Source organism: Phacochoerus africanus, chromosome 1 (genome assembly GCF_016906955.1).
Source record: "Phacochoerus africanus isolate WHEZ1 chromosome 1, ROS_Pafr_v1, whole genome shotgun sequence".
Classification (NCBI taxonomy): domain Eukaryota; kingdom Metazoa; phylum Chordata; class Mammalia; order Artiodactyla; family Suidae; genus Phacochoerus; species Phacochoerus africanus.
In genome coordinates, this window is record NC_062544.1 from 11,599,709 (window position 1) to 11,622,424 (window position 22,716).

The 22,716-nt window shown below is 41.7% G+C and overlaps 1 protein-coding gene across 4 annotated transcripts in view; it reads right to left on the reverse strand.

Annotated features, from left to right (window-relative positions):
- Nucleotides 1-2,398: 2,398 nt before the first annotated feature.
- The window catches only part of GEMIN5 (gem nuclear organelle associated protein 5), a 45,940-nt gene continuing 25,622 nt past the window's right edge, over nucleotides 2,399-22,716 (reverse strand). For 2 of the 4 annotated variants that reach the window (XM_047774330.1, XM_047774217.1), the window contains exons 16-28: nucleotides 20,545-20,772; nucleotides 18,735-18,848; nucleotides 18,231-18,356; nucleotides 16,979-17,074; nucleotides 16,407-16,544; nucleotides 15,122-15,269; nucleotides 11,465-11,584; nucleotides 10,749-10,959; nucleotides 8,764-9,018; nucleotides 7,045-7,207; nucleotides 5,920-6,424; nucleotides 3,996-4,092; nucleotides 2,399-3,199 (exon numbers count right to left, since the gene is read on the reverse strand). In XM_047774330.1, coding sequence (XP_047630286.1) covers nucleotides 3,032-3,199; nucleotides 3,996-4,092; nucleotides 5,920-6,424; nucleotides 7,045-7,207; nucleotides 8,764-9,018; nucleotides 10,749-10,959; nucleotides 11,465-11,584; nucleotides 15,122-15,269; nucleotides 16,407-16,544; nucleotides 16,979-17,074; nucleotides 18,231-18,356; nucleotides 18,735-18,848; nucleotides 20,545-20,772 — 2,369 coding nt within the window. In that variant the 3' untranslated portion in view covers nucleotides 2,399-3,031. Of the gene's footprint in view, nucleotides 3,200-3,995; nucleotides 4,093-5,919; nucleotides 6,425-7,044; nucleotides 7,208-8,763; nucleotides 9,019-10,748; nucleotides 10,960-11,464; nucleotides 11,585-15,121; nucleotides 15,270-16,406; nucleotides 16,545-16,978; nucleotides 17,078-18,230; nucleotides 18,357-18,734; nucleotides 18,849-20,544; nucleotides 20,773-22,716 lie in introns of all 4 variants that reach the window. The other 2 variants (XM_047774273.1, XM_047774146.1) reach the window with 1 other exon arrangement.

The following is a 22,716-nucleotide window of genomic DNA, read 5'->3' on the forward strand; positions in this document are numbered from 1 at the left end:
CCCTTATCTGTAGAGGGATGTTTCCAGACCCCCAGTAGATGCCTAAAACCATGGAGAGTACTGAGCCCTCTGTGCTCTGTTTGCTCCTATACTATGGGCAGGGAGTGTATATAGCATGGATGTGCTGGACCAAGGGATGGTTCACGTTCTGGATGGGATATGGTGGGACTGCTCTGAGACTTGATCATGCTACTCAGAATGTCCACAATTTCAAAGTTATGAATTATTTATTTCTGGAATTTTCCATTTAATATTTTTGGACTGCTATTGACTGTAGGTAACTGAAACCGAAAAGTGAAATCATGGCTAGAGAGGTGGGGAGGCTCTTGCCAGATGTTCTTGAATTCCCATGTTCTGCCAACACAGTAAGGTTGACTACCATCCACTAGCCTCAGCTGTCAGCCGGGGCTGATAGGAAGCTCAGTTTAGAGTCCTTCAAGTGCAAGCTATTAATGAGCATTCTCCCAGTTTCCCAGTTTCTCAAGTGGCTGTTTCCACTATGCACCTACTGAATACTATATACACTGTTAAGTGGGGGCTAGGGAAAAGAGTGCGTGGAAGACATAATCTCTACATTCACTGGAGCTTACAATCTGTCGCCAGCCAGTAAATAATTCACAAAAATACAATTTGTGACCTGTGAAGTACTGGATGGGATGTCCCTGACTGAGGTTGAAGTTTAGGGACAGTCTTTTTAGAGAAAGAACATTTAAGCTGAGATCTAAGAGATGAGCAGGAGTGGGCAAGGCAGGGGAACAACATGGGCAAAACCCTTGAGATGACATGAGAACCTGCTGGGTTCCAGCAGTTCAGAGACCAGTGGAGCAGGAATCTAGAAGCAAGGATGAAAACGTCTGGACAGGTGGCCAAGAGGTGAGGGCTGGAATCAGGGAGTGCTTTTTAAGCCCCTTTCAAGATTATCTTTCCAGCAGCAGTGGGAAACTAATTGAGAACAGAATAGATAAGATTTGATCTGTAATTTAGACTAGTCATTGGTATATGAAGAATGTAGAATTAGTAGTAAGAAAGCAGATTCAGACACTGGGAGGAGAGTTCAGTCATCCATCTGGGTAATAGGATGGTGGCTTATAATAGAGATACAGTTATCTACTAGAGGTGAAGTTATCTTGGATGGCCTAAGTACCAAAACTGCTTCTTGAGTTGCTTGGTGATTTATCTTTGATATATCTTATCCATGCAGAAAGCTTCCCCTCTTTGGTGCTCTGTGGTTCTAATAATTAGGGAGATGGAAATGAAACCATTTTTTCAAATCAGAATAGCTTGATACACTATCTAGTACTGGAAAGAGGAGCTTGAGAGGAAACGGAGTTGTGTCATTTGTCCTCTTTGCTTTTGGGTAGTGTTCTTGCTTGGTCGTCAAGCAATAATTCTCGTTCTTAGCCAAGCAGTAATGGAGGAGTGTGCAGCTTTCCCTCGTCCACAGGTGATGGTTTTGGTAAACCATGAAGGTGCTTATTAGGATTTCTAGTTTAATACTGCTCTCTACTCAAGTGGAAGGAAAGAGGTATTTTTCCGTCTCTGTTAAGTGAAGCATTTGTTCATTTTAACAAAGATTATAGAACTGGTATCTCGTTCTCCACTTATTAGCCTGTTTATATCTTTGCAACAGGATTCTTCAGCCTCTAACAGCAATGCATCTTCTTCCTAAAATTCACTTAACTTAGAACTATAAGGATCTAAGTTCTACAATATTTCCTTTTTTTAGGTTTAGCATCTTTAAATTCTAAAGTTAGGTCTAATTAAAACAAGACAGAACCAAACTTGGTAAGTCAGATCTTTGAAAACTGCCTCTTAAACTTTTTCCTTTCTAGAGAGTTCCGGTTAATGCATTTCATTCTTGCCCACCACAGCCCAAACTCTAGGAAATAGCTGAAAGAATAAACAGGACATTGAAGCAGGAATACCTTCACAATGAGTCTCTAAAGAACATAGTAATGGGAGAGTGCTCTCTCCCAACTCACCTGTGACTGCTTGATTTTTATGTCCTAGCAACCAGGGTATTACAGAGACATCTGTTCCTGACATTGTTCAACTATGTAAATAATCAAAGAGAAGAAAATGCTCATTACTGGGGGAAAGCAGTAACATCAACAAAAACCCAAAGCCAAAGAACAACAAAGCCCCACAAGGATTTATAATTAAATAGTATGCAGGGTCTTAGTATGCTGAAGTTGGAGCTCAACGATCCAAACGTTGATTTACATACGCAAAATGAGGAGTATGCATTTTCCTTTAAAGATCATCTGTGGCTTTAATTATCTAAGGGTCCTATGATCCAAAAAAGATTAAGAACCAGTGAAACAGTAATTTCTTCCTGAGCTACTTTGGTCATCATCAATCATTTCATAGAAAACTGAAGGGATAAGACACTTCTGAGTTAGTTATTCTTCTAAAGTTTTAGTAAATGATTTGTTCAAATACGCAATTCTGTGAAACACCAAAACAAACTTCTGACCTAAAGTTCAGATGGGATAAAGCGTCAACATGATGGGTAAGGCCTATTTCACATTCAAACTTCAGTCTTTGAAGGAGTAGAAGGGGTGAACCCAAGTTAACAAAAACAATTTAAAAACCATACCAATAATCATAAAATGCAGCAATTCTGTTTCAAAGGAGAATGACATGTTTATGATCAGGTGAAGCATTTGTAAAGGTAGCTTGTGTTTGAGAATATAACACTTTGGGTAATTTAAAGACGTTTCTCCTCTTTGGGTGAAACCTGCATAAGGCTTTAGAGATGACCAACAATCACTCTGCAGACGTTAGTTCTGAGTGACTACTGCTGGCTTTTCATGATCTTTCTTCCAGTGGGAAACCACAATTGAGTCCAAGGCCAGATTCCCCTGTGATTAAGTGCAGAGCTGATTCAAACGTGATCCTCATTTGTCTTATTTAGATCACTGCAGAAACATTTAGGGATCCAAGTCAGTGTCTGGTGAGGTGTAAATGCAGAGGTGAAAGGTGCTGGATGTTCTGAATTTGGCACAGTTTCCTAGAGGTCCTTGAAAGTTCACGTGCAGAGGGTCTGGCACTGTCGTTTGTAAACTTTAGTGTTGCCGTATTTCAGGAGGAATTCTTGAGCTTGTTGCTGCATTTCCTGGGTCACAAAGCCAGGAAACTGGGACCCGATGTGAAGCAGGATGAGGCAGCACTCCAGCACGTCTGGGAAGGGCCAGGTCTGAAAGATGGCATGGAGATGAACAAGGAAGCATTAACAAGAGAGCCACAAACATCTGCAGAGAAGGCACCAATGACACTTCTTCATCAGTTCCTCTAAGGAGAGATGATACTCAGAACTGGGATGTCCCTCTCAAACGATACAATCTTTCCTAGAGCCCGACTCAAATGAATTTAAAACATGATGCTTCTATTATGATGCTACTAGGGCCACATCCAATACACCTGTCCATCTGTAAGCGATCAAATACATGGTACCAACTAATTTTACTTTATTGCTCAATTATAAAATGTTAGATTTCTCTGAAGGCTGTGGTATAAAATTGTTTGCATTGTCAGTGATTCCACTCTCACAAAACATTTTAGTTCACCAAAGGATCCCAAATTTGAAGCACATACCAATGTGTACGTATTTCAGAAACCTAACAAAGTAGATGACACTACAGAATTTGGTGTCTGGGAGTTCCCGTTGTGGCTCAGTGGTTAATGAATCCGACTAGGAACCATGAGGTTGCGGGTTCGATCCCTGGCCTTGCTCAGTGGGTTAAGGATCTGGCGTTGCAGTGAGCTGTGGCGTAGGTTGCAGACACGGCTCAGATCCTGCATGGCTGTGGCTATGGCTGTGGCCGTGGCCAGCGGTACAGCTCCGATTGGACCCCTAGCCTGGGAGCCTCCATGTGCCATGGGAGCGGCCCAAAAAATGGCAAAAAGACAAAAAAAAAAAAAAGAATTTGGTGTCGCCAACTGATAGTACAAAAATATAATGTTTTACCAAATGAACTGCCATTAAATCTTACCTTAATACTCTCAGGAAACTTAGCTATTCTCTCATTTGCCTCCGTAAGCCTTTTGGTTAATTCAGGCAGAGAAACTGCCTCATTTTTTTCTTCTTTCCTAGTAACAACAACAACAACAACAGTAACAGTAAAGTGCATGTCATATGTCTTGCCCCACATGACTTTTAATTCTGTTATCCTGTAAACAAAATTACTTCATCCTCTGGGTCTTTATCTCATCTTTATAAAGGCCAAGAGAAGAGAATTTAACCTGACATAACATCCCATTTTCAGAATGCAGTACTGTTGCTCACCACTGTCCAAGCCCCCACTTCTCAGACACAGAGCTCCAATAAATACAAAGGACCTTCAGGAGATTCCATCTGCAGCCAAGTGCAGAGAGGCTGGATTTCTCTGGGGAATGGGTTAGAAAGAGCTGGGATTCCTACCCGTGGGGTGTGTGGATTCATGTTTTTTTCTCGGAAGAGCATGTTAAGCTTCTCAAAGAGGCCCTCTGATCCCAAGGTTAAGAGATGCTGGGTTAGAGAACTCTAGTTTCTCTTGCTACCAGAAACAAACCTAAAGTGTTGCCTAGAGCATGAGAGGCCAGTGACATAGTAACTCAAAATTGTGACTTAAGATTTCAGCTGGAGTATTTTTAGAGCAAAAAACGTAATTTTACTTATTTATTTATTTTTTTAATTTTAATTAATTATTTATTTATTTTTGCCATTTCTTGGGCCGCTCCCGCGGCATATGGAGGTTCCCAGGCTAGGGGTCTAATCGGAGCTGTAGCCACTGGCCTACGCCAGAGCCACAGCAACGCGGGATCCGAGCCGCGTCTGCAACCTACACCACAGCTCACGGCAACGCTGGATCATTAACCCACTGAGCAAGGCCAGGGATTGAACCCGCAACCTCATGGTTCCTAGTCGGATTCGTTAACCACTGCGCCACGACGGGAACTCCAATTTTACTTTTTAAAAGTTAGTAATAATAGCTTTAAGTTTATTGGCTGTACTAGTTACTATGTATTTTAGGCTCTGTGCTCGGGGCGGGGGGGACATAATCAAGGTAAAAGTCACTCAGCCCACCAACCAACCAGTAATTGTTAATCACTGCAAATACCCTTACCCGAGTGCCCTGTGATAACACAAATGGACTTTAAGGTGACTGGTGATCATCCACCTGGTTCCTCTTTTTTTCCCCTCCTATCTGGCTCCTATTGTCAATGGAAGGGTGATTGCTGAAGGATGCTACAGCAGTCTGATCATCTGGGATTTTTCACAGCTAAGTGTGTAGTTTTGGATACTACTCTTTCTGTGTATTTTTTGGGACAGTACCAAACAATTGAAAAACAATGTTTTTATTAATGATGCAATAATGGAACTCCCCATTTTACATGACTGAATTTTTTTGTGTTTTTTTTTTGGAAAGAAAGCATGATGCTTTTATTTATTATAATGATTTTTATTTTTTCCATTATAGCTGGTTTAAAGTGTTCTGCCAATTTTCTACTGTACAGCAAGGTGACCCATTCACACATACATGTATATATTCTTTTTTCTCACATTATCATGCTCCATCATGACTGAATTTTTTTGATTTTGGGGGGAATCAACTTACTGCACAAAGGGAGAGTTTTGTTGTACTGTTGTCATTAATAATATATATGATTTTGTTTAATTTTTAAATCAAGCAAGGTTGGAGTTGGTACTCCCTCCATGGATGAGGGAACTAAAGCTCAGAGACATTTAGATATTATTAAGACTCTTGGCTTGAGGTCACTGAGTGGGGCCAGGACTGGAGCTCACAGGTGACACCAAAGCCTGTGCCTTAGGGAACATTTTGTGGTGCTTCCAAATGACCTGATCAGTCTCATCAAGTACTACATGGGAATCCAGCAGGGAATTTCCGTTCCGTCTTGTACTGAATCAGTACTTACCTCTGACTCTGAGGGCTAGAGAGGGATTCTTCTGCTTCCCGTTCAGGTTCATTCTTATCAGGGCCACTGGCTGTGGATTTACAGAGCTGACTCTTCTGGTGCTGGCGGATCATTTCTGCCAGGGTCTCCTGGACTTCAGCAATGGTTCTCTGTGAGTTCTGGAGACTGGCATGCTTTTCTGAAATGAGCTCCTTACAAGTGTTCAGCATTTGCTCACCTTCTTCTGTGAGTTTCACATCTGGTTCTGGAGTCTTGCTTGGCTCTGGCTGGGAAGCTTTGGGGTCAGTTTCTTCAGGGCTGACATTGTCCACCTGTTGGCTCTGCTCAACAGAGGTTGTCCTTCTGTGAACAGCCCTTATCCAGATGCTAGATTCGGGGCAAGGCCTGGAGAGAGACCACCAGAATTCATACAGACGTCCATAAATAAAAAAGGCCTCCAAACTTTTGAAAGCTGGTGTGGTCGGAGACTCGTGGTCACTCAGTCTGTCTCTTAGGTGGTCACAGCCTAGAAGAAGAAAAAGATTGAGGGTTGTGCATTTCTTTATCTGCCAGAGATCTGGCCTCCTGCCCACATGTTTCCTGTTACCCAAGACGCAAATTAGATCCTGGGAAAAAGAACAGCAGTGATCTATGCATGGGACCATATGTCTTCTACTAAAAGCCAACCAGAGCTCAATACTTCCTGGCCTAAGACACTGTTCCCACTACACCAGGCCATTCAAAGCATGATAGGGAAAGTATGCCATCTGTCCTACTGAAGGGTCTGGTGGGGAAAGGTCTTACCCCACCATGTCCCTGGAAAACCACAATGCTTCATTTAGTTCAGTGACTAATTATGCAGCTTAAGGAATGTCTTCTCCCTTCTTACTAATTTGTGAGCACATTGCTATTTCTCCCTCTCTCTAGCTGTGTGTAGGAAAGTGTATAGGAGGCAGTACGTAGGTAGGTAGGACCAGGTGAAGGAAAACAGCTCAGTCATTCTGCCTACCTCTAGGAGTTTGGGTAAAGGAATTCACACTTTCTACTAAATGACATAATAGCCCATCTGTCTGTCAATGAACTGTGTACACCTGGTGCCACACCACTGGTGGTGGGTGTGTACCAGCAGAGGTGGGGGTCTTTTACCCTCGGGAAGAAAGGCTGAGTGCACTTCCTGCATGATGGTGAAGTTGCCCGAATCGTAGCTCTGCATCACAGCCCGAAGCAGTCCTTCCACAGCCATGTCCCAGGAGGCCAACTGCTGGCTCAGCACTGCCAAGGTTAGGTCATGGCAAATGTGAAGCAGGAGCTGGAAAGAGGAGCCAGAGTCTCAGTTAAACATCCTCCCACAGCAAGCACTGGGATGACACCAGAAATGTTCCTATTAACTGCATGTGGGAAGAAGTACACACAGTCCACAGTTAAGAAAGGTGTTCCTGTGTTCACCATCCATTTTTGCTTCCTCATCTGAAAATTTTATATTTAGTTGCACAGCAACATACACCGTCTGGTGTTAAAAAGTCTGTCCATGCTAAGAAAATGCCTTAATATTTGTATTTAATTAAAACAGTTTCTGGTTCTAAAAGCTGTAATTAAAAAAATTCTGGTGTGTAATTAAGAAAATTTATCAGGTTTTAAGTGTGCAACTTGATGAGTTCTGACAAATATATATATACTATATATATATACACACACATCCATGTGGTAGTTATCAAGACAGGTTATCAAAATCAAGACGTAGAACATTTTCACTGTAAAATACTCCTATGCGCCCCTCTGTAGTCGACCCCCTCCCCAGCCCCTGAAAACAACTCATCTAGTTTTTGCCAGTATCAGTTTGTTTTTTCTAGAATTCACATGAAATACGAATGGAACAGTGGAGTATATAGTCTGTTGTGACTTGGTTCTTTGATTTATCATAATGCTTTTAAGATTCACTGATACTACTTCTGCATTAGAAATTTGTTCTTTTTATTGTTGGATAGTATAGTTTAACACTGTATGGCTACAGTGTAGTTTGTATATCTATTCACTAGCTGATGGCCATTTGGGGTTGCTTCTATTTGGCTATTGTGAACTAAGCTGCTGTGAACATTTCTGTACAAGTCTGTGTAGACACCTGAGTTCACTTCTTTTGGTGAACTATCCAGACAGTGGGGTTCCTGGGTCATCATGCACATGGATGCTTAATTCTAAGAAACTGCCACACTGTTTTCCAAAGTGCTGTACCATTTGAGGACATCTCATTCCTCAAAAACATGAGTGTTCTCTCATCAAAAGAAAAACTGGGTAAACTGAGGTTGTCTTCATATGATGGGTATAGGAGCTATAATGAATCAACCTATTCTCTGTGCAAAAACATGGACAAGTTTTACAAACAGGGGTCACATAAACAAGCCCCATAATAATGCACATGGTCTGACGCAAGGGCTGTTTTTGGTAAGCCAGGGAAAGGGAACGAAACTGGGGAAGGGAACATGAGGGACTTCAAGCTGATTTTGTTTCTTTTACCAAAGACAAAAGAATATACAAAACAAAACTAAAAAACTCCACGAAGCAAAAATGACAAAATGTGAACATCTGTTAATTCTAATTGATAGGTACTTATATTATTCATTGTATTCCTCTTCATTTTTAGACTTTTTTTGCTTTTAAAAGGGAATACAGCTCTAAGACTAACTTCCAAAATAAAGGGTTTTAATTAGTCTGAAGGGATCTCTCCAAGGTTTCTTGGGCTTGCCTTAGTTTTTTTTTTTTTTGTAGGATGCAAACTGGCATTTTACATGTTGCCTTGTTGTACTAGACATGGATTAAAGAAGTCTTACTCCTGAGCGGTTAGTATCAAAAGCTCACATGGAGGGGTACCTGTTTGGAGGGGGTGTTATTGGTAGCAGATGGGTACTTGATATTTTGCAGCTGCTGAAGGGCTGCCTGGTACTGCTCTGGGGAGTCGAGGCTGAAGGCGCTCTTCCATACTGCAGTCACCCTTTCCACGAAGCACCCTTCGCTGCCCGAGGGCCAAGCATTGTAAGAGGAGGAGGCGCTTTTGCCCTCCGAAAGCTGCTTTTCCTCTAGCTGCTTGGACAGCAGCTCCAGAAGGCAGAACACCAATCTCTGACCCTGGAACCAACAACAAAGGAGAGGAACTGTCAGGCAGGGAAGTGCTCAGTTATCTGGAGATTTCTCCGGTCTCTCAGTCTCCCTCTTTGCATTTGAGCAACCACAGACAATTTTTCCAGATGCCTTTTGAAAGATTCCTACCCAGAGCCCTTGGAGCTCAAGCAACCATATTTATAACATGAAATCCCAACTATAGCCCTATTCACCGAAACTTAAGCCACATGCAGCCCAGCTACCTATGACTTGTGGCCCAGTTTGAGCCAAGAGGGGCTGGACTCATCCAGTTTTTTCCCCTTGCCCAAACCTCAGATTAAGGAATACAGAAGTTAAAGCTTAACAGGCAGAAGGTGCTGGAACAGACAAGTTGTGTAGCTCTGAGGGCCGGGGCAGTGGTTAGGGGCCATGTCCAAGGAGGTTTAACCGAGGGAGTCAACTAGAAGAGAACAAAAGCAGAGAAAAGGCCTGGAGAGATACTTATTTTTACTGGATTTTCAGTTGCCATGAGATTCCTTGTGTACCCCTATGATATTTTCTCAGTTAAGCTTGGGAAGGTCTTTGTTCTTATAGCCAAAACAGCCCTTAGCAGAACATTGTTTAGCATAACCTTAGGTTTTTTTTTGCTTTATTAAGGATGCCATTTTAGGGGAGAAAAAAAAGAAGTGCCAAATAACCACTCCGGAAACTTTTTTTGTTATGGTTATTATCTCTCTAAATTTGGTCACTTTATAAATAATATACTAACCGACACTATCCTTTGAGGGTGTTCTACTTTTACCTCCATTTTTTATTTTGCAGTTCCCAGAAAGCTACCTCCTCGCCTAACATTTTTCTTGGGTAAGGAATATTCAGCTAGGAACTCGGGTCTTCAGGCTGAGTACTGAAGGGAAAGAGGAACTGAAGAAATTCACATATTGCCTGACAAGCAAAGCTGTCTAAAATGGACCAGATGTTTACATGTTTTAAAAATTAGGTGAGGGAGTTCCCGTCGTGGCGCAGTGGTTAACGAATCCGACTAGGAACCATGAGGTTGCGGGTTCGATCCCTGCCCTTGCTCCGTGGGTTAACGATCCGGCGTTGCCGTGAGCTGTGGTGTAGGTTGCAGACGCGTCTTGGGTCCCAAGTTGTTGCGGCTCTGGCGTAGGCTGGCAGCTACAGCTCCGATTAGACCCCTAGCCTGGGAACCTCCCATATGCCGCGGGAGCGGCCCAAGAAATGGCAAAAAGACAAAAAAAAAAAAAAAGCCTAGGTGAGCGTGCTGGTGCTTTTAAAACAATCTGAATTTTGACGTGTCAAAAAGGACAGTGGTTATTTAAGTTACTCATTTTTAACCAGATGGAACAGAATACTTAACAGAATGGTTTGATTTCACCCAATTCCTTACAGCTTACAGTTGAAGAGGGCTGCTTTGGGCAGAGCACCAGCCAGCCTCCCTCTTCACTGATGTGCTGATGACATCAGTGACGGAAGGCCAGACTGCCAGCCCAGAGAGGCTGAGCTGCTAAGCAATGGCGATACCTGTCAGGGACCACATTATCTCTTTCTCTGAGTCGGGTAAGGGAGAAGCCACAGTTCTTAAAGGGGCGCTGCATGGCCAGGACTTGCTGGACGCTTCTGGGGATAGCTGCCAAATTGGTACAGCTTGTGCAATTGGGTAATTCACTCAGACTCTGACTAGAAAAGGACTTGGGGCTCCTCCCTCTTAAAAGCAGGAGAGGCAGTAACAGACTGACCTTGAGACTTTCGTGGAGCTGCAGGGCTTCCTGGGCTCCCACCCAGTTCCTGGCCATAAGCAGCTCTTGGGCACATCTGAGAGCCAGGGAAGCAGACAACTCACTCTCTCCTACGATGGAAGCCAACTCTGCAGCGGTTCTAAGTGATGCCGCGTCCCCCTTTTTGGCCAAGACTTTGGCTGCGTCATAAGCCGAAGTGGCCCCTAAATAGCTGAAATACAAAAGAAAACTCAAGCCAAGGGTCATAGACAGATCTCTTACTCCTGCTTCATAGCGGGTTGAATCATTTCTTTCTGTCCACTTTGCTAGCGTGCTTTGCCGTGGTCCCGGTTGTGGCCACTGCCTGTGGCTGTCCCTGTGAAGCCTGAGGCCAGCACAGAAGGGAATGAGGCAGCATAATACAGGTTAAGGAGATAAAGAAACCTCAACAGTTGCCAAGTTGAGCATAAGCAAAGAAGTCATTCCCTCTCATTTTCCACACTTAATGATAGAAGACATCCCCAAAGAAAGGTGTAATTTCTTGGACAGTTGTGGTCATTTATATAAATGCCAAGTAGGTAGACCTTGATGAGTCTTATGAAGCTGGGTTTAACACACATAAGCTTTTTAATTTGCTGGTCACCTTACCCCACCTCTAAATGCCTCGCTTCCATTCTTATCCTGCTCTCTGTGGAACCTCTTCTTTTTGGGCGCCCTCCTCTTTGCCTCAGACTTACCATTTGGCTGCTAAGGCATAATGACCATCTTTTTCTAGGATGGCTCCCCAGCTGAGGTACAGGTCTCTCAGGATTGGGTCCTCTGGGCGCAGCCGGGCCTTGGCAATTGCAATGGCCTCCCTAGAGGCAAGAATAGGCAGTTAGCCAATCTGAAAAGGCTCCTCTCTAAGAGACCCTCAGAAGGGCTGCAGGGCAGGATAAACTGTCTCTTTTATGTTGTCTGTCTTGTTCTAATTTCCCATAAAAAACAGTATTCCTGTATTAAACGGCAGGTTAAAACCATGTGCTGCATTCGGTTTTTTCCTAGGTCAGCAGTTCTTAAAAGTGTGGTCCGTGGATTTCTGGGCATCCCGAAGGCCCTTTTAGGGGGTTCATGAGGTCAAAACTATTTCCATAATAATGTCAAGAGGTTATTTGCTATTTCTTATTTGTACTGATAATGCAAAAGCAATGGTTGGTAAACTGCTGGCATCTGAGCAAGAATCCAGGTAGTGGCCCCTATAGTTAAGGTACATGGCCTTGATAAAGCAGGGAAAAAACTTCACTGAATCCTGTGTATCCTGTTAATATTCTGTGTGACAAAATGGGAAGAACATTTTGTGTTCTTTGCTGCATTCCAGAGTACAATGCTTAGTTCTACGAAAAACTTGTACAAATTGTGAGCTGAACTAGCTGCTTTTTTTTTTTTTTGGTGAAACCTTATTACTGCTTGAAAGAAATAACAAATGATAGTTATTCAGCGTTGAGTATTTGGCAGATGTTTTCTCGAAAATGAACAGTCTGTCATTTCATGGAAAGCAACCAACTGTACTGTTGCCAATGAAAAAATTTGAGCTTTTAAGTGAAAACTTGAATTTTAGGGAACTTGTGTCTGCCACTGTGAGCTTGAAAGCATCCCCCAAATTAAGATTTTTCTGATGAAGTAATAAGGAATGTGATTTTGGGGAATGTTTTTAACAAAATATGTTAGCATTTGGAGGATCTGTATAACTCAGTGAACTGCTATTTTCCAAATGACATACAACCTCTGAGTTGCAGCAACATAAATCTGTAGCTGGAAGAAGTGCTTTAGACTAAGGAGATTTAGAGCAGTATTTAAGAAGTACATATTTTGAGACCTCCACTTCCAGCCATGATTGAGTGATAACTAGTACCAGACTTGTCTTCCTGTCACAAAATTAAAACACTGGGCAAAAGACACTGGACACCAGGCAGCACAGGACTGTCATCCTGGAAAGAAGGAAACAAATGCTCTAAGCCCAGTCATGGCCCTGGCCCTGGCCCTGCCTAAAGCCATTTTCCTAGGGGGCACCCCAGCAGAGCCTCAGTGGTCAGAGCTTCGGGGAGATGAAGCAATTGGAATTTGTGGGGCAGGATGCTAGGAAGAAGCCACCCAGAGAAAGAACTCCACAACCGTGCTTATGGATCCTTTTGAGTCTGGTTTAAACACAAAGCAGTGCATGTGTTGGAAAGTCCTGAAGGCTGGATAAAGAATAATCAGGGAATGTGATTAGCTGAATAATTCCCAGAGCTCATTCAGGGCTTGGAGACATCAGTTTTGACCAGCCAGACATTTGAGTTCAGATTTGTTGGATTACACAAGGCATTTGGGAAAGACACCATAAGGGGAGCAGTTTAAGGATACAGTGTTGTCACTGCGTGGCTCTGGTTATAGCTGTGGTGTGGGTTTGATTCCTGGCCTGGGAACTTCCACATACCTCAGGCATGGGCAAAAAAAAAAAAAAACCCAAAACAAAAAACAAAACAGCAGAAGGTAGGAGGGCAAACTAATTCTAGAGTACAGATTTCTCTCAAGTTGTCCTAGGAAAGCTTAAAGACAGCCAGAAAACACCAAGCTGATCTGCAGGGAACTTTACTGCCTGCCGAAACAAGAGTCCTGCATTTTCTAAAGACAACAGGCCCAAACAGCATAAACAAAAAGAAAATCTCAAGAGTTCTCATTGTGGTATACAACTAGCATCCATGAAGTTGCAGGTTCGATCCCTGGTCTTGCTTAGTGGGTTAAGGATCCAGCACTGCCCTGAACTGTGGTGTAGGTTGTAGATAGGGCTAGGGTCCCACGTTGCTGTGGCTATGGCGTAGGCTGGCAACTGTAGCTCTGATTCGACTCCTAGCCTGGGAGCTTCCATATGCCCTAAAAAGCAAAAACAAAACAAAACAAAATAAAATCTCAACAAAACCATTATATGAAATGGCTGAAAATCAGTGGTGAAGAAAGTCCTACAAACAGTCAGAGCATAAAGACAGTTCTTGTGTAACCAAGATAAGAATAAATGCAGTAGTCGAGTCAACAGCGCAAGGCAAGAAAAAATGGACTATCTGTGAAGCACAGAAAGACAAAAACCTTCCAATCTAGAAATCTACACCCAGTGAAAAATTAAGACTGTTATGGACAAAGGTGATGGACTATGTCACCAGTGGAACTACATGACAAAAAATGCCAAAGTTCTTTAGGTGAAGCATGAATTGATAGCAGAATGGAAATAAGAGAATGGAAATAAGAATATGGGCAAATAGGGAACTCCCATTGTGGCTCAGTGGTTAATGAATCTGACTAGGAACCAGATTCCTAGGAGGTTGCGGGTTCAATTCCTGGCCTTGCTCAGTGGGTTGAGGATCTGGTGTTGCCGTGAGCCGTGGTGTAGGTCGCAGATGAGGCTGAGATCTGGCATCGCTGTGGCTGCAGTCTAGGCAAGAGGCTATAGCTCTGATTGGACCCCTAGCCTGGAAACCTCCATATGCCGCAGGTGCGGCCTGAGAAAAGACAAAAAAAAATCCCTGGCATTGCTTGGGGGGGTTAAGGATCCGGTGTTGCCGTGAGCTGTGGTGCAGGTCACAGACACAGCTCAGATCTGGCATTGCTGCATCTGTGGTGTAGGCTGGCAGCTGCAGCTTCGATTTGACCCCTAGCCTGGGAACTTCCATATGCCACATGTGTGGCCCTAAAAAGCAAAAAATAAATAAAGGATTATAGCTGATAAGCCAGTATTAAAGATAAAAAAAAAATACTTAGTTGATCCAAAAGAAAATAGCTAAAGAAGAGATGAAATAGCAAGATGGTAAATTTAAATCAGTCACACCAATATTTACATTAAAACACTCCAATTAAAAGGCAGACTATCAGACTGTATAAAAAATAATACCCAACTATATGCTGTCTACAAGAAATGTTTTGTTCCTTTTGTCTTCCGTACTCATATATGCACTGCGAAGAAACCTTGGACAGAAAGGATTCAGACCAGTCTCAGGAGAGTGCTTACTGCTAGAGGAGGGATGAAGGCAGAACCAGGGAAAGGCAGTTCAGTGAAGTCCGGAATGTTAAACTGTTCTCTTCACCGGTGGGGCTTAAAAAAAGTTCCTCTTTTAATAATTCACTAAGCTGTTCATTTGTATCATGCTGTTTCCTCTGTGTTAACAATAAGGAAGTTTAAGAAAAGATCTGTGGCAAATTTTGTTGAAAGTTAACATTTGTTGAGTATAGGTGGTAGGTGCATTGGTGTTTGTTGTTAAGCTAGTGTTCATATATTTCTGTACATTTGAGCTGTTTAATTACAGCTGGCTATCATACAATGGAGCTTACACAGATTAATTTCATGTTATATCCAACCACTGGTTCAATTGCTGGGTCATACAGACCTGTAGAAATGGTTTGATTTGAGCAGCTCTATAGCTTCATACACTTTGTGGATAGAAAGTAGGTGAGAGGCAGCCTTGACGTACTGGTCCTGAAAACACAGTTGTTTGGCAAAAGCTTCCACTGCCCAGAGCCACACATGGTAACCGGCTTAAAAAAAAAAAGTGGTTAAATAAGAAGCAGGTTTAAGGAAAAAAAAAAAAAAAAAGCATATACATTTGGGTTGAATATGCCTTGTTTTTAGTCACTGTATTAAGCAGAACATTTAGATGCTGTTGCTACAGATCATCTATTATATCTACCTTTCCCCATACCTACATTTTGAAACATATTTTTGGTTATGTAATATTTAAAAAATAGTGCAAAATTCAAAATACCAGAGTATGGAAGTCATACAGTGGTTATCCTTGTTGAGGTGTGTGCAGACTGACTGCACGGGAGCCATGAGAGAAGTTTCTAGGATGCTGGTAATGTTATGTTTCTTGATAAGGGTGCTGCTTACAAGGGTGTATTCAGTTAGTGAAATTCAAGTACACCCATGACCTGTGTAAGATCACCCCTCGCTCTAGCATACTTGAATAAAAAGCTAAAAAACGAGGCATAGCATAAAAAATTTTCCTACTCAAACTTGTCCAAATTCCTTTCTCTGAGACAACCATTATTATTGGTTTCTTTTGAAACCTTTAGCGGTAGACTATGAATATACTGCATGTGTATAAATATAAATGACAGAGTATTAGATATTCTGCTCTGCATCTCTACCTTGATTCTTTTTACTTACTAAACTTTGGAGCTCCATTCTTCATCAGAATATACCATTTTGGGGCATCTGTAGGAGTTTTTACTGTATAGATATACAGGATTTAACCAGTCTTATGATGATGGACATAGAGGGTCTTGCCATCTTTTGCTATTACAAATACCACTGCAATGATAGGCCATGTTTATCGGTCATTTTGCATGTTTGGGTACAGTTAACATCCTACAGTTAGCACTGCTGAGTCAAAGGGTTTATGCATTTTAAATTAGTTACTAGACAAGGCCAAACTGTCTAGTAACTAAGGGTTTGTGCATTTTAAATTAGTTACTAGACAAGGCCAAACTGTCTAGTAACTAAGGGTTTGTGCATTTTAAATTAGTTATTAGACAAGGCCAAACTGTCTAGTAACTAAGGGTTTGTGTATTTTAAGTTAGTTATTAGACAAGGCCAAACTGTCCTTCAAGACAGTGCCTGTCTTAAGTGGACGCACCCTGGAGATGACAGAGCTTTTGTTGAAAACAACATACCGACTGGTGCCATAGCCACAAGATTGTCCGTCAGCTCCCCTCTTTCCGCCGCCGTCTGCAGAACACCTTTTAGGTCTCCTTTCCAAAGCATGAGCTGGTGGTACAACTCTGGGTGGCCATTTTCCAAGTGACCTTTTCCTGATGGGAGGAGAGAGGATGTTTGGAAGACGTTTTAGAAACATCTGTCTTCACTGACTTCTAGAAAAAGAAAGGCGGATGAAGGAGAAGGATAAATTCCTAGAATATATAGTCATGGGCCGATGGGTAAGTCACTTGCCAGTGTTCATGATGGGGCCTGAAGCCCCCTCAGTCAGTCGTCCACCTACCCACTTGCACGTGCACTCAGTCACTCACCCAGAATGAACACTGTGTGTTTTAGGGTCCTGTGACAGATGTGAGTGAGGGGTGTTTTGCAGTATGCAGACAGGGGAGCTCAAAACCTAGTTAAGCTGGGCTAAACATGTAAAACTGACCATTACTATGCCACAGGATGGCAGCCATAACAGAGGTATGTACAAAGTGTCAGAGGGGCTTAAAGATGGACAGGACTGTGTGGACTGGACCTGCCTCACCTTCAGCGTCAATCATTCGGTACAGGGTAGCCCTGTCTGTGAAAAGCCCCAGGTGAAATCTTTCCTCAAGATCGGCAGACACATCCTCGCTCGGCTCTGCTAATTCAAAAAGACACAAATTCAGATGAAGTGATTTTATAGGTTACTTCTGGGTATCTGTCTAGAACGCCCCGTTCAGAGAGTGAGAGAAAGAGTCCTGTGCCCTTGTTACTATAACAGACACCCCTGCTGGTTATGATGATGCCAAAATATGAAAATACTTCAGGTTTGTTAGGCTCAGCTTTGGCAAAATTCAATGAGATAGTTTAGTTTGTGGATTGCTCAAAGAAAGATCTGGAGGGAAAAAGAGGAATGTAGGAGTTTCTGCTGTGGCAGCGTCCTGGAACTCTGGGATGCAGGTTTGATCCCTGGCCCAGCACAGTGGGTTGAGGATCCAGTCAGTGTTGCCACAGCTGCGACTTAGGTCAAGACTGTGGCTCAGATCTGATCCTTGGCCCGGGAACTCCATGTGCTGTGGGGCAGCCAAAAAAAAAAAAAAAAAAAAAGATGAATGTAAAAAGCCAACCCAAGATTCAGTATATTTAAATGCAGCAAAACAAAACAAAAACCCCCCCAAAACTAATAAGTAAATGTTCTTAATATAAATTAGGATTTACCACGAAGGGGTTCAATATTCATTCTGTTTCTGAAGAAGTCAACGGACTTCCATTTCAGGGAAGAAATGGAAGACTGGGGTGAAGAGTAGGAGAGAGATTGTTTTTATACTGTTTGAATTTCATTTTATCATATGTATCCCTTTTCAACACATAAGATTCAATTTTTAAAACATAAACACTTCCAGCAAATATTTTAAAGGAACTACCACATTATGGATATATTTCCAATAAGTAAAATAATTTTTTTCTATATGTAGATACTGTTTAGTGGGAATAAATAGTTGATGGAATTGATTCATGCTAAGATACTGAAGCCATCATACCAATTCCAGCACACAGATGGCTGGTAACTCGTTTATACCAGAAAAGTAGACCATTAGGTCTCAAAAGCATGGGGGAATGTTGACAGTGGGTCAGAGTGTGGAGCCTGGCAGTGGGATACAGGGGGAAAGATGGCTGGAAAAGACTGCAGAAATACAGACGGCAGTTTAGGACATGTTGGCTCATTCATTCATTCATTCAAGAAATAAACAAGCACTTCTTCGGTGTCAGGTCTCAGAAGACTATGGATGGGCCAGGGGAGTGTATTTTTGTACCTTTGGAGTGTTTTGCAGTGGCTAGTACCAAACAGTCCTGATGAAGCTCTTCCTTAGATCTGTGGTCCAGACTCGTACTCAGTGGAAGCATGGAACGAGCTTTTCGCTTCTTAATGATTAAGGCTTCTGAAATGTAATAAAAGTATTGACTGAAGAAGAGCTGATCACAACACAAAACTGAAAGCAAGCCCTTTGTGTGAATGTAAACCTACTGGAGGGATCCTGCAGGGTAGAGAAAGTTCCCACTCTTAGAAAGAAGCTTTCAAATTGAATTAGCTGGGGGCAGTGTTCACAACACACACAAACCTACTCCTGTGAACAGTTGTGAAGCTACATCAGTAATTTGCCAAAGGAGTTCCTCAGTACCAAAAAAATGACCCCAGTCGAAACATAATCAAAACACAAATATTTAAAACCTAAAGCAAAAATTGTACACTTTTGAGTTTTCAGTTACATGTAATATTTGAGGATGCTTTAACAAAATTTTAATTACTAGATACTAACCTGGCTTCTCTTTAGATGCCTCCTTTTTCAGTACAGGGACTTTGTTATTAATGGTGACTTTTGACTTTTCTAAACCTAAGGAAGCTGGAGTACAGGTAACTGGTTCCTTAGAAACTACATCATAGGGAAAAGAAAAAAATGTCTGGATGAGAACAACACAGAATCCAGTTCTTTTTGAAAATTAAGAGCTATCCCAGGTCTTAAGGTGTGATTTTTGTCTGTTACCCCAAACATGAGATGAAATATTTCAGAAAGGAAACATGGGTGTTTTCTTCCTTTCCCCACCTCACAAACTACATTCTAGGAATCTGCAACTTTATTACTTAGAACTCTGACTAATTGATCTAAGGAAAAGTTGTATGATTCTAGCCTCCATAACTTTATACCATAGGCCCAAGAGTTCTCAGACTTAGCTTAGGTGACATAAGACTTAAATATTTAGGTGACACATTACTGATTGCATATTTAATTACACAAACAAGGAACAACTTTACCAATAGAAATCTAAAGTGTATGGGATACGGAGTCATAATCCTGAGTATATACAACCACAAACTAAAAAAGAACTTGACAAAACAACCAAATTGTTGATATTTAGGAGTAAAAGGACATTTTGTGCAGTCATTTTGTGATACAGAGGTATTCTAATGGGTCTAAAAAATAAATCCATTAAGCAACCTAAATGTCCATTGACAGAGAAGTGGATAAAGATGTGGTACATATATACAATGGAATATTATTCAGCCACAAAAAAGAATGAAATAATGCCATTTGCGGCAACATAGATGCAACTAGAGATTCACATGTTGAGAGAAGTCAATCAAATATGTGATATCACTTATATGAGGAATCTAATAAAAAATGATGCAGGGCTTGTGTGTATAGAACAGAGACTCACAGATTTCAAAAGCAATCTTATGGTTACCATAGGGTACACTGTGAGAAGGAGGGAGAAATTGGGAGGATGGAAGTAACATATACACACTACTATAGAGCACAGGTGGTTAACGGGAACCTACTGGAGAGCTCAGGGAAATCTACTCAATAGTTTGTAACAACCCATATGGGAAAAAAAGAATGGAGATAGATATATATATAGCCAATTCACTTTGCTCTACACCTAAAAGTAACACAACAATGTAAGTCAACTATACTCCCGTAAAATTTAAACAAACAAAATGAAACAAAAGCAAAATCTATTAAGCTTTTACATCCTTATTTATCCAAACTTTGGGTCCTAACAGCCACCCCTGGGAACAGAGAGAGTCAGGGATGCCTCTGTCCCTTAGATTTTGGCCATTTAAAATTCTGACACATCAAAATATTTTGTTTCAGAATTAAACATGAGTCAGTCCTATTTATATTGCTTGCTTGCAAGTTCCCAGTGTGGTGGTTTCTAGGTCAGGTACAGTGGTTTCTTTCAATAAATGTGGCTGATGATGTCATACTGTTAAAACTTTCCCCATGTTAAGTTTCTACGTGGACACTGCCCTAGCTTCACTTTGTCTCACAGTCTTAACCCTGCCCAAGGTGATATGTTTTCTCTACAGAACTTCACTATTTCCATTGCAGCCATCCATTAGATCCCCTTTGACACTTCAAAGTTATTATTTTAGAGGCTTAAATAAATCTTAAAAAAAAACCTTAATCAGTTTTTAAGGACACCAAAGACACACCTAAGTTAAGGAGTTGGGAAAGCAAGTAGCTCAGAGGCAGAAAAGTTTCACTTTCAGTAAGGATCTGGCTTAGTTTCTTGGTCATGACTCTTAAGTCCTAGAGAGTTGGTGAAACACGGGATTCTGCCACCTACCTGTGGGGGTGTCACCACAGGGTGGCTCTGGCTCCCGGACTTCCTCCTCCGTCTCCTGGTCTGACACGCCGTTCTCAACAGGGCCTGAGCTCTCCTTTATGCTCTCTTCTTCATTCCCGTCACACAATTCCTGCTTGGTAGGCACTCTTGAAGTGGGCTTTTTCTTCTTTTTGGGCTTTGGCTTAGGTTGAGAGAGCCTTTTTTTCTCTAATTCAATACTTTTCTTGCCTGTAGGAAATGCAGTTAAGTAAAGGACAGATTAAAATATATATATTCTTGGTTAAAAGCACTCTAGGTGATAATCTCCAAAACCTTATTACTCTTCTTTTTGATCACATTCTTGCTCTTTCCCTTCCCTCCCAGTGAATTCTTATAGTAGCAAAATGTGCACTACATCAAACCCTTTTGAGATTTCATTAAATCATAAACATGATGCCCATTTAGCCCTCAACACGTCAGTGTATGTCCTACAAACAAGAATACACTCCTACATGACCACAGCACGACCATTAAAATCAGGAAATTAACAGTGATCCATTACTCCTGTCTGCTCTTTACACTCACTCACGTTCTGCCAGCTGCATCAAGAATGTCCTTTATGGAAAACAGTAAAAGGAATCAATCTAGGATAACATGTTGCATTGGCTTATTATGTCCGAGTTTCCTTCAGCCTGGAACAGGCTCAATTTCCATTTTTTTTTTTATTTTCCCACTGTGCAGCAAGGGGGTCAGGTTATCCTTACATGTACACATTACAATTACATTTTTCCCCCAGCCTTTCTTCTGTTGCAATATGAGTATCTAGACAAAGTTCTCAATGCTATTCAGCAGGATCTCCTTGTAAATCTATTCTAAGTTGTGTCTGATAAGCCCAAGCTCCCGATCCCTCCCACTCCCTCCGCCTCCCATCAGGCAGCCACAAGCTCTTCTCCAAGTCCATGATTTTCTTTTCTGAGGAGATGTTAGTGTGCTGGATATTAGATTCCAGTTATAAGTGATATCATATGGTATTTGTCTTTGTCTTTCTGGCTCATTTCATTCAGTATGAGATTCTCTAGCTCCATCCATGTTGCTGCAAATGGCATTATGTCATTCTTTTTTATGGCTGAGTAGTATTCCATTGTGTATATATACCACATCTTCCGAATCCAATCCTCTGTCGATGGACATTTGGGTTGTTTCCATGTCTTGGCTATTGTGAATAGTGCTGCAATGAACATGCGGGTGCACGTGTCTCTTTTAAGTAGAGTTTTGTCCGGATAGATGCCCAAGAGTGGGATTGCGGGGTCATATGGAAGTTCTATGTATAGATTTCTAAGGTATCTCCAAACTGTTCTCCATAGTGGCTGTACCAGTTTACATTCCCACCAACAGTGTAGGAGGGTTCCCTTTTCTCCACACCCCCTCCAGCACTTGTTATTTGTGGATTTATTAATGATGGCCATTCTGACTGGTGTGAGATGATATCTCATGGTAGTTTTGATTTGCATTTCTCTTATAACCAGCGATGTTGAGCATTTTTTCATGTGTTTGTTGGCCATCTCAATTTCCTTTGACCTTCAGGACTGGAAACTCTTATTAAAGATTACAGGATAGGCCTTGTTGAATTTCCCTCAAAATGGGTCTGCTCTGTGTTTTTCATGATTGGATTTAGATTATACATTTTTAACTATAGTGCATAGAAGTGAGGCTACATTTATCACTCTTTGTCTCATTATTTGATTAAGGGGCGGTATCTTGCAGGTTTCTCCCTGCCTGAAAAATTATTTTCTCTTTGTAGTAATTAAGTTGCACCCATTGAGGTTTCTTGACTAAAAACTGTTACTGTGATGATTCCAAATGGCAGTCTTCTACTCCATCATTCACTCCACATTTATTAGCTGGCTTTGAACTCTAAAGAACTTCTGCTCCTCTCTATTTATTTAAACGATTTGTTTATTTTTATCATTATGGACTCATCAATTCCTATTTTATGTTTTAATCCTATATTGCTATTTTATTTATTTATTTTTATTTTATTTTTTTTTTTTTGCTATTTCTTGGGCTGCTCCTGTGGCATATGGAGGTTCCCAGGCTAGGGGTCCAATCGGAGCTGTAGCCACCGGCCTACGCCAGAGCCACAGCAACGCAGGATCCGAGCCTCGTCTGCAACCTACACCACAGCTCACAGCA